Source organism: Belonocnema kinseyi, chromosome 6 (genome assembly GCF_010883055.1).
Source record: "Belonocnema kinseyi isolate 2016_QV_RU_SX_M_011 chromosome 6, B_treatae_v1, whole genome shotgun sequence".
Classification (NCBI taxonomy): domain Eukaryota; kingdom Metazoa; phylum Arthropoda; class Insecta; order Hymenoptera; family Cynipidae; genus Belonocnema; species Belonocnema kinseyi.
In genome coordinates this window covers 8,784,000-8,796,694 of record NC_046662.1, presented here as the reverse complement: position 1 = coordinate 8,796,694, position 12,695 = coordinate 8,784,000, and the positions used below count along the sequence as shown (strand labels likewise).

The following is a 12,695-nucleotide window of genomic DNA, read 5'->3' as shown; positions in this document are numbered from 1 at the left end:
GTGACTGCTAAGGACCTCTGATTCTCTTTCTCTCTCTACGCGTGGACTTTTTTTTTATCTATACAACATGTACGAGCAACGCAGCAGTTTCCCTTTTTTTTTTGTTTGGTTCGCAGATTTAGGGAGACATCTAGGGATAAATAAGGTTCGAGTTGGGGATAAACCGTTCCGCCCATCTGGCAACACTGGTGAGTGACCACCGCCTGGAGATGCACGGGGCTGCATGACTCCACTGTGTTTTTTTCTATGTACGTAAAAGTTTTCTAAATTATTCACGGGCGTTCACATTTCGTGTTATTTTTAATATTTCTACGATTTTTCCGGAATTTAGTAACGTTTTATCTTTAGAAGGTTTTTAATTTCTTAAGTCCTAAATTAAACAGATAATAGTGTATGAAAATGTGAAATGAACGCAAAGTCAACCGTTTGTTTATTTACATAAAGCGACAACAAAAAATAAAAACAATTGAGAAGAAAGAAAATAGGTAGGTAATAATTAAAGATATTTTCTGGAATGAAACTAAGTTATAATTATTATATAATATGAAGTAATATAAATCCTTTTGTATAGAAAAAAAGCATTAAGACTGTTGAACTCAAGTTCTAACCTCAAAATTCAATAACCTCATTTTACGTTTTACCGCGGTTTCACCGTATTTTTATTGTGGTATAGTGGTTGTAGGGCTAATATAGTACTTTAAAAACTATGTTTTTATTTTTATTGTCGTATAAGACTTTTTATTTTATTTTTTAAGTTCTCAGTAAACGAAATAAATTCGTATTGCTTCTCCTTTTAAAAATAGGAGTAACTGGACTTTCAGGGTATAATACTAAGATTATATTAATTAATTATATTTATTATTAATAAATTTGAATTCTGTTGTGTAAAATTCAACCATTCGGTTAAAAAGTCATCCTTTTTTGTTGAGTTGAATTGTTCTGTTGAACATTTTTCTTCTTGGATTGGAAATTAATCTTCTTTAGTTAGTGTTTTATACAAAATTCCTTTCTGACTTTAAATTTTGACAATTTGGTAAAAAAAATTTAACTATGTGGTTGCCAATGCAACTGTTTAGTTAAAAATTATATTATTTGTTGAGAATTTTCAGAAATCGAAATAAATTCGTATTGCTTATCCTTAAAAAATAGTGTTAACTGAAATTTTAGAAGATAATGAAAACATATTTATATTTTTTTTAGAAAATTCAACAAGTGAAAATTCACTTCTGGCTAAAAATTTCACCTTTATTTGGTAAAAAATGTAATTGTTTGGTGAAAATTAATATTTTTCGATTTTTTTTTGTTTTGATTGAAGATATAATTTTTTCAACTGAAAATTTAAATATTTAATTTTTGATAGAAAAATGATCTTTTTTAGTTGAAAATTAATGTCTTTTGTTGCGAAATTGTTCTCTCTGGTTGAAATCGTAACTTTTTTGTTGAAAATTGATCTTTTTTGGTTAAAAATGAACCTTTTTATTGCAAATTTATATTTTCGGGTTGAAAAATCAACTGTTTTGTAGAAAATTCCATTTTTTTCGTTTTTAACTGATGAATCCTTTTCAATTGAAAATTTATCTCTGGGTAGAAAATTAATCTTATTTGGTAAAAAAAATGCGACTCTTTGGTTGGAAAATAATCTGTTTTGAACTATTTGATTGAAAATTTATTTTTTCGTTGATGATTCATAATTTTAGTGAAGATTTCATTTCTTTGGTTGAAATTTCAACCATTTTTATTCCTTCTTGATTGAAAAATCTATAATTTTATTAAAACTTTATTTTTGGTAGAAATTTATCTATTTATTTTTATATAAAATGCAACTGTGTGGTCGAAAATTATTCTATTTTGGTCGAGAATTGAACTGATTTTGAAGTTACAATATTTTTTGGTAGAAAATTTAACTATTTCATTTTCGGTTTAAAAATTGTATTTTTAGTCGCAAAGTTGACTGAATGTTCAATTACTTATTTAAAAATTATTTTTTTACCTAAAGATTCATTACTTTAGTTAAAAATTGAACTATTTTATTGAAAGTTTCTTCTTTTTTTTTTGAAAATTACAATTTTTGATTCCAAATTGAACTATTGTTGATCTAAAATTAAAATATTATTCGATTGAAGCATCACATATTACATTTTTTATATCAAAATTTAACTTATTTCAGTTTTGGTAGAAAAATTACCTTTTCTAGTTTTTGCTCTCTCGAAAATTAATCTCTTTTGGTCGAAATATCCTCTTTTTTAATTAAAAAAAAACAGCTTTTTAGTTATAAATTCGATTGTTTTGATGAAAACTCAACAATTTTATTATAAAGTTAACCTTTTTAGTTTGAAAAATCATCTTTCTCCATTTAAAATTAATATATTTGTAGAAAATTCAACAATTTGATTGAAATTTTGTTTTCCTTCCTGATTGAAAAATCTTTCTTGGCAGAAAATTCAACTTTATTGTAGAAATTTCTTTCCTTTTTTTGTTTTTGTTTGTTAGACATACAAATGTTTGTATGAAAATTATACTGTTTTTTTTTTAGTACTTAACTACTTGTTTAAAAATTTGTCTTTTTTGGTTTAATTCAAGTCTTTTTTTATTGTTAATTAAAATTTTTGTTGATGTGCATTACATTTTTCATTCAAATTTTTTTATCAAAATTTAACTATTCCAAATTTGTTTCAAACTTTCCCTTTTTTAGTTGAAAAATCATAATTTTAGTTGAAAATATAACAGAACTATTTAGTTAAAAATTCTTTAATTAAAAATTGTATAAGTTTAGGAAAGATTATATTTAAAACAACATAATGTCTGATGTTTCAATTCGAATTTCTTAAACTGCAGTTGTTTTTAAGTCACCGTTAATTTAATTTTGATAATTCCATTATTAATTTTATTAACTGAATTTATTTATACTATAAATTGTAGAAAAATAGTTCGACAAAGTGGATCATTTTTGCGCGAATTGGATTTTTCGATTTTTGAGATTGTACCTTGAGTCCAACAGTCTTAAATTTTTTAAATAATTTTAAATTCTGTGGATGTATTTTTAATTTATAAAAGATTTTATGATGTCAATTCGGGACCACTGAAAAATCTCGAAATTATAAAATTACCGACAATTTAATATTTATAAATTTGAAAATTCCAGATCATTTACAATATTATTGAAATCAAATATTTTATTATTAAAAGAATTATTTAATTCTTAGACTCAGGAATTGTATAATTCAAAATTTACTTGATTCATAAATTATATAGTTTCTGTTACTTTATAATTTCCAAAATTTTCTGTTTGGAATAATTTTCTCCTCGATTTTGAAAGAGTCGGGAATTTTATTTTTCGACATTTTTCAGTCGTTTCGTAAATTCTAAAGCTAATAATTTTGATATTTTTTTTTATCATTTTATAAAATTTTATGTAGGATTTATTGGAATAATTGAACCTGTTTTTAAAAAAGTAAAATATGGATGATGAAAACATATGTGAAGATGTTCTTGGTTTTACCAAACAGACTGAAACATTGATAAAAGGTTTAGGAGGAACACCTGATGTGATAAAAGAATTTAGAAAGAGAAATATATCGACAGATGAACTATCCGAATTGACTGAATTCGATTTGATAAAACTCGGTACACGCAATTTCTATACTTTAATCTTGTTTGATGTTTCTTAAATTTTATTAATCTGTATTATAAAAGAATTAATAATTATTTTTTTATATTAAGTTCAATGGTTAACTCTTTCAATTATGAAATAATTCAGTTTTTATTCAATTTAAAATCCTATTTAAATATTATTTTACTCTGAAACATTCCGTTTAACCTATTTAATTTCAAAAGTTATAATTGAATGAACACCTTGTTATTTTTTGATAATATTTCACTTTTCATTAAAAATGAGCAATTATAAATAAAATAGTCAAAATGCAATAATTTGAAATTTATTATTTTTTTTAAATAAAAACCCTTGAATCGTTAAACTTTCAAAGTGCAAAATTTAAACATTAAACGTTACAATTTTAATTGTTTCATTGGCATTTTTAACTTTTAAGTGAAATTATTGTATTTCATGTATAAATCAAAAATGAACAATTATAAATTTGAAAAGGAAAAGAATTTAACTTCTAATTTAAAACACTTTCAGTTTAAAATCATTAAAAAATCTTTCTTTTTTAATGTTTCTGATTTTAAATTGCTTAAAAGTATATAATTTTAGAAAATTAATTGATGCGTTCTTCAATTTAGAACATTGAAAATGATAGCGTGGATTTATATTTATTACCCAGAAATCTTTGAACTGTTCAATCTAGAATAGTTTAAAATTTAATTGTGCGAAACATCAGATATCTGAAGAAAAGAAATAATTTGTTATTATTTTAGGAATCAGTAATTAAGGATGATGTCATTTGAAATATGGCTATAATTATTAAAACAATTTTTTTTAATTAAATATTTTTAAACAAATACCTAATTAACTATATTTGAAGATGATTTATTTTTTCAAAAAATTGGAAACAGAGTTGTAGAGAATTGTTTCCCCGAAAAAATAAGTCATAATTTATTAGATTCAAACTTTATCAAATATTGGTAACAAGCGACAGTAAGAAAAAATTAAAATGCTAAAACTATTATTAAATTTTTTTTTTAACTTTTAATTTTTTTTATTATGAAAATTTGCATTTTTAAATAGAAGTGGTAAATTTTGATGTACATATCAATAAAAATTGCAATAATTATTAATTTAAAACGACTTAAAATTAAAATAATTTAATTTCTGATTTGAAAAGTGCTCAGTTGAAAAAAATCAAAATCTAGTGCTACATTTAAACTTTGAACGATACGGTTTTAATTTTACAATTTAAAATTTGTTTAAATTTGACGTAAAAGTGTTAAATTTAAATTACATATAAATAACAATTGAACGTAATAATTTTAATTTTTTTATTTAATAAATTTTGTAATTATTGAAATGTTAAATTTTGATAAAAACGTAAATTACAATTAAGAAATTATTAATTTGAAATTACTTAAGATAAAAATAATTCAACTTCTTATTTAAAAAGTGTTCAGTTAAAGAAAATTAAAATTTAGTGCTAAATTCAATCGTTGAATCTTACAATTTTAATTTTTCCACTAAAAAAATGTTATTTTCTAAGTTAAAGTGTTAAATTTTGATGTAAATATAAATAACAATGGAACAATTATTAATTTGAATCGACTGCAAGTTAAATTAATTTAATTTCTGATTTAAAAGCTGCTCAGTTGAAAAAAAAAAAATAGTGCTAAATTAAAACTTTGATCGTTACGATTTTAATTTTACTATTTTAAATTTGTTTAAATTTTTAATGAAAGTGTTAAATTTTGGTGTAAATATAATAACAATTAAACAACTATTAATTTTAAAAGATTAAAAATTAAAATAATTTAATTTCTGATTTAAAAACTGTTAAATTGAAAAAAAATCAAGATCTAGAGCAAAATTTAAACTATGAATGTTGCAATTTAAATTTTTTCATTAAAGAACCTTTTAATTTGTCAGTGAAGTGGAAACATTTTTAGGGTGGCCGCTCGACCGGGAAACCGGGAATTTTTTGAGACCGGGAAATGACTGAATTTTTTTTTACCGGGAATTTTACAAATTTGTAGAAGAAAAATCTGTCCACGTTCGATTTCAACATTTTAAAAATAATTAGTGGAATTGTTATGTTTTTCAATTATGCTATTATTTAGCTTACAATGCGTAATTCAAATTTTTTTTTCTTAAAAAATTTTTCATTTAAAATTTTTATTTCTAAGCTTACATTTTTAATTTGAAGAAATTTTTAATGATTTCTTAAAGACTTGAACAAATCAAAAATGAAAACCTTTGATGTTGAACATTTTGGATGAAACTTTTTAATTATTTTCTTAAAATAATATTTCAAAATGAAAAGTTATTTTTAATTTTCCTAGGAATCTTAAGAAAATGTTTTTATGCTTTTGAAGCCTTTCAAAATTCTTAAAAAGAATCTAATTTTTTTGTTTAAAATCTGCGAATATCTAAATTTTGTTTTATATTAGGCTATCATTTCAAGTATTACATTAAGTTTGAATCTTTTCAAGACTTCTACATATCTCTTAAAATTACTCAAATTTCGTTTGCAAATAATAAATGTTCAATTCTTATTTATACATTCAAATTTTTAAGAAATTTTCTAAAATTTGCAGGATTTTCTGAAAATTGTAGAAAACATTCAATTAATTTTGCAGTTATTTAGAAATTCTGGAAAAATTTCCAAAATAATTTTAAATTTAAAACAAATTCTAGATTTTTCAAGATTTTGAAATAAAATTCTGAAGCTTTCCAAGGATGTTTAATCTATCTAAAAAGAAAATAATTTAATTTCTAATTTAAGAAGTATTCAGTTAAAATTTTTTCAATTTTTCAATATTTGATGTTTCTATCTTAAAATTCCTTAAAATTATACATATAATTTTGAAAATTTTAAAGTTCATTGATTGATTTTTTAATTTAGAGCATTGAAAATGCTAACGTGGACTTATATTTTTTTATATTTAAAAATGTTAGTACCTTCAATTTTATACACGTAAATTATTAGGCATTTCAATGATAACATTTTTTAATTCAAAACTTTAAAATTTCAATTTTAAGAGTTCAAAATTTAACAGTTCCACTTTGAGTGCTTTCATTTAAAGCTCAGTTTTTATTACCTCACGTGAAAAATTTTGTAACTTTAGTGTTCCATTTTTTAAATTTAATTGACCGTGGAAAATATTTACGAACCGGGGAAAAACCGAGAATTCATTTCGTTGATTAAAACAGCCACCCTGCATTTTATGTCCATATAAAAAACAATTAACAAATTATTAATTTGAGACGACTTAAAATTAAAAAAATTTAATTATGATTAAAAGTGTTTTAAAAAAAATCAAATTCTGTTGCTAAATTTAAACATTGAACGTTACAATTTAAATTTTTCAATTAAACTATTTGTTAATTTGTAAGTGAAAGTTTTAAATTTAGATTTACATATAAATAAAAATTGAAAAGAATAGCCTGGATTTATATTTTTAACCAGAAATCTTTGAACTGTTTTATTGATAAAAGTTAAAAAATTTTGGAGTTTAACGGAATTTCATTTAAAATTGTTTTTAATTGAAAAATGTTGAAAGCTTTCATTTTATACATATAAGTTATTGAGCGTTTGGATAAAAAATTTCTAAATTAAAAACTTGTTAATCTTTACTTCTAAAAGTTTTAAAATTGAAAAGGTTTCCGCTTTGAGTGCTTTAATTTGAGTTTGAATTTTAAAACTTCAGTGTCCGTTTGCATAATTTTAGAATAACTTAATTTTTAATTTGCACTTTTCGGAAAAAGATAAATATTAAAATAATCTTTCTTCCCAAAAAAGGTGCTGATTATACTTTGATTACTGGAATATTGACTCAGTTGAAAAATGTACAGAGGAAATCGAGTGAAAATTTAACTTTGCAACACAGGTAGGTAAATAATGATTAAAAAATCAAATTATTTTAAAGAAAAATTTCTTTCTTTTGGCAGAAATTACATATTTTTTGTTATAAATTGCAACTGTTTGTTTGAAAATTAACCTATTTTCGCCGAGGATTAAACTGTTTTTGATTTAAAGTTAAAATATTTTTTGGTAGAAAATGGTAATATTCCATTTTTGGTTTATAATTTGTATTTTTTAGTTGAAGATTCATCATTCTAGTTGAAAATTTGATTATTTTTTTGGAAGTTCCTTCTTTTTTTTTTCTTGAAAATCTTTTTGATTTAAAATTGATCTTTTTTTTTTGAAAATTCAAGAGTTGTGTCTTTAAATTATTTGTTTTAAACCTATCTTCGTTTAAAATTTAATTTCAAAGATTTCCTAGAAGAGTTGATTTTTTTCAATTTAATACATTTTTTACAGGTTTAAGTCCGTGATCGAAATTGTAAAAAATGGACAAAGCCATCTTGATCTTCTTTCTGCATATATCGCCTATGCAAGATTGAGACTTTCTAAGGAACAAATTAATTTTTTCATTGAACCTGACAAAAGTTTGCGCGCGAGTCAAGCTTTGAAAATAGCTGTCAAAGCTACTCTCAAAGAAATCGATGACATCAGCAGAGAATTAAGCAGCCTAGAAAAATACATATCGACGGTAAAAAAAAATTTTCTCTTGATTAAAAGTTATTCAGAATTTTCTCTTATATTTTTTGAAGATAAAAATATATAAAAAAAGAGGGCATTGTAAGGAAAAATATCTTTTTTTCAGCTCTTAACCCTAAAACACATTAACAACTATTTCGATAAATATAAGATTACAAAAAAATTAATCTTCGAAAAAAAATTGTAATGTTGCTGAGAAAAAAAAAATATTTTTATTCAAAATTCTCTTTTTTATAATTAAAAATTGAATGCTCTTTAAAACTATGAAACAAGGTTTAAATTGGTTCAAAATTGAAAGTTTTAGTCCTTTTCCAATAGTAAATTTCAAATTTGCACCCACTATAAAATACATATTTACAAGGAGAAAATCAGAGATGAGATTTTTTTTTAATTTCATAAATTCCACAATGAGAGTCAATTGGATGACTATTTATTTGTCAAAACATTATTTGCCAATGGCGATCCTTTTTCGCAAAATCGACTTATTTCCAAAATTTTTTGCATTAAAAAATGCACTGATTAGATTCTAAATATAAAATTGTGTTAATATAAATTTGGACACTTGTTTTTAATGCAAAATTCGCTTTTTCCTTAAGTTTGAAACTGTTCACAATAAAAAAAAGAAGCGAATTTTGAATTAACAGTTAAAAAATGGAAGAAAATGAAAAATTTAACTGTAAAAAATTTAATTTTTCACTGCTGAAAATTAAAAATTCAGCTGTCGATATTTTATTTTCAATATTCAACTGTTAAAAATTCAATTTATGAATTTTCTTTAGTTTGCAGATTTTCTTTCATTTGTAAAATTTGAATATCAAGCTATTAAAAATGCATCGAATGGAATCTTAGCAGTTAAAAATTGAAGAAAATCACAAGTTTAACTGTAAAAAATGTAATTAAATTTTTTTTCCCATTTTCAACGATTAAAAATTTAATTTTCTTTCATTTTTATCGATTGAAAAATGTAACTGTTACAAATTAAATGTTTAGATTTTCTTTAATTTGCTAGAGTTAGGTTAAAATTAAATTTCCAATTTTCTTCAGTTTTAAACCGTTTAATATTAAATTTTCTTCAATTACTAATATTAATTTCTTTCCATTTCTAAGTATTAAAAATTCAACTGTTAAAAATGCAATAAAAAAGCAACCTTTTACAAGTACTGAAAGTACAATTTTCAGCAGTTGAATATTCAACATTTGAAAACTCAACTTTTGAAAATTAAATTTACAATTTTCTATAGTTGAAAATTAAATGTTCAGATTTTCTTTAATTTGCAGCAGTTAAAACATTAATTTTCAAATCTCTTCAATGTACAATTTCCTTTAATTTTCAACTCATAAAAATTAAATTTTCTACAATTTTTAAATTTTCTTCAATATGCAACAGTTAAAAAATAAAAATTCAATTATTGTTGAATTTTGAACTGTTGAAAATTTATTTGATGAAAAATCGAAGAGGGCGGTTAAAAATTATATTTTTAATTTTCAGCAGTTGACAATTAATTATCTTCAATTTTTAACAGTTGAAAATTTAATTTACTGCAATTTTCCACAGTTGATTGAAAATTCAACTGTTGAAAATACATTAAAAAAGACGACTTCTGTATTTAAATAAGGCATTTATTTATTTGATTATTTATAATTAATTTCAATCCATTCATTTTTTCTTAAAGATGATTTTTTTCTCGAAATGGATCGCTATTGGCAAATACTTTTTGGCAAATTAATAGTCATTCAATGGAATCTCAACACATGAATATTAAAAATTCAGTTTTTAATTATCTTCCAGTTTCAACCGTTGAGAATTAAAGATTCAACTGTCGATATTAAATTTTAAATTTTCTTCAGTTTGTAACTTTTGAAAATTCAATTTTCAATTTCAAAAAAAATACTGTTGATTGTTAAAAATTCTACTGTCTAATTAAATTTTAAATTTTAAATAAAATGTTCATTTTTTTCCATTTTCAACTAATATAATTTTCAAATAATATCTGTAGATTATCTTCGATTTTTAAACAATTGAAAATTCAGCGGGTTGAAAATTAAATTTTCAATAATTAAAAATTAATTTTTTAAATTTCAAATGTTGAAGTATCAATTTTCAATTTGCTTCAATTTTTGAATGTTGAAAATTAAGAATTAAACTGTCCATATTAAAAATTTAATTTTCATCAGTTGAAAATAAAATTGTCAATTGTCTTCAATTTTTATCAGTTGAAAATAAAATTGTCAATTCTATTCAATTTTCAACTGTTGAACATTCAATTTTCAATTTTTTTTTAATTTTCAACTTCGATAATTGAAAGTTTTACTGACCATAATAAAATTTAAAATTTTAAGAAATGAAAATAAAATGTTCAATTTTCTTCAATTTTCAACTGTTAAAAATAATATCTTCAGGGTTTCTCCAATTTACAAAAAATTGAATATTCAACTGCTGAAAATTAAATTTTCATAAGTTAAAAATGATTTTTTAATTCTTTTCGATTTGCTTCGCATTTGAGTATTAAATTTTTTTCAATTTTTAACTATTGAAAATATAATTTTTTAATTTCAATTTTCATCAATTTTCAACTGTTGATAATTGAAAATTCTACATTGAATATTCAGATTTCAAATTTTTAACTATTGAAAATAAAATGTTCAATTTTCTTCAGTTTGCTGCGCGTTTCAATATTCAATTTTCTTCAATTCTTAGCTATTGAATATATTATTTTTAAATTTCAATTCTCTTCAACTTTCAATTTTTTCAATTTTCTAAAATTTTCAACTGTTGATAATTTAAAATTCTACTGTCCATAATAAAATTTATAATTTTAAAAGTTTAAAATAAAATGTTCATTATGTTAATTAAACATTCAGCTGTTGAAAATTAAATTTTGAATAGTAAAAAATTAATTTTTAATTCACTTCTATTTGCTTCAAATTTCAGTGTTACATTTTTTCAATTTTTGACTATTAAAAATGTAATTTTAAATTTCAATTTTCATCAATTCTCAACTCTTGACAAATCAGTTTTCAATTTTCTTTAATTTTCAGCGGTTGACAATTAAATTTTTTTCAATTTTCAACAGTTAAAAAATAAAAATTCAACTGTCCATATCAAAATTTCAATTTTCATCAGTTTAAAATAAAATTTCAATTTTCAACTGTTAAAAATTCAATTTTAATTTTGTTTTTCATTTTTATCTGTTCGAAATTAAAAATTCAACTGCCCATAATAAAATTTAAAGTTTCATCATTTAAAAATAAAATGTTCAATTCTCAACTGTTGAAAATATCTTCAGATTTTCTTCAATTTGCAAGTAATTGAATATTCAACTGTTGTAAATTAAATTTTGAATAGTTAAAAATTAATTTTTAGTTTTCTTCCATTTGCTCCACATTTCAGTATTAACATTTTTTCAATTTTTAACTATTAAAAGTATTTTTAAATTTAAATTTTCATAAAATTTCATTTTTCTTAAATGTGTTGAATTATATATAATATTAACTTTTCTTACATTTTTAAATAACGAAAATTTCATTTTCTTTAATTTTCAACGGCTGAATATTCCATTTTTAACAGTTAAAAAATAAAAATTCAGCTGTCCATATTAAATTATCAATTTTCATCAGTTCAAAATAAAATTTTCAATTTTTAAATACTGCAAATAATATGTTCAGATTTAATTTTCAACTTTTCATAATAAAATGTTCAGATTTTCTTCAAACTACAACATTTGAATATTAACTTTTCTTCCATTTTTAACTATTAAAAATTTAATTTTCTTCAATTTTCAACTATTGAAAATTCAATTTTCTTCCATTTTCACATGTTAAAAATTAGAAATTCAACTGTCCATATTAAAATTTCGATTTTCAACAATTGAAAATAAAATTGTCGATTTTCTTCAATTTCCAATTGTTTAAAACATATTAAATTTTCTTTAATTTTCAACTGTTGAAAATAAGATGGTCATTTTTCTTTAATTTTCAACTGTTGAAAATAAAATTTTCGTTTTTCCTTAAATTTGTACCTGTTAAAGATGCAATAAAAAAGCGAATTTTGTAATAAAATGAACTGTTGAGAATGTTATATGTACATAACTTGCCATGAGAATGTAATAAATAAACATTTCAATCCATAAAAAAATGGGAAAAGAAGTAGATATTTTTCGAAAACGGGTCGTCATTGACAAATAATGTTTTGGTAAATTAATATTCATCCAATGGACTCTCAGTAGGGAATTTTTGGGATTTAAATAAATCAAAGCTCTGATAATCTCCTTGTTATTCCAGTATTTTTCATATTTTTCTGTTAATTTCAGATGGATGATAATATTCCTCACACTAAAAAGTATATCAAACTCGGTATGGCAGTTGGTGGATTGGGACTGACAGTTTGTGTTCTCGTACACTTATGTAAAACCTGTTACATTCAAATCTCTTAATTAGCTAATCATTAAAACTTTTGTAATAAAATAAAATTTTCTCGAAAAAGAATAACGAACAAATATAATTCTAATTATTTTTCACAATTACTAA

General features: G+C 22.1%; 1 protein-coding gene across 1 annotated transcript; it reads left to right on the top strand.

The window, feature by feature from the left end:
• The first annotated feature begins 120 nt into the window (after positions 1 to 120).
• LOC117174471 lies at positions 121 to 12,664 on the top strand. The gene is made up of 5 exons (XM_033363624.1): positions 121 to 485; positions 3,417 to 3,624; positions 7,407 to 7,494; positions 7,929 to 8,160; positions 12,479 to 12,664. Exons 2-5 carry the CDS (start codon positions 3,459 to 3,461, stop codon positions 12,599 to 12,601), a joined length of 609 nt encoding a protein of 202 aa, XP_033219515.1. The 5' UTR covers positions 121 to 485; positions 3,417 to 3,458; the 3' UTR covers positions 12,602 to 12,664.
• Positions 12,665 to 12,695: the final 31 nt, after the last annotated feature.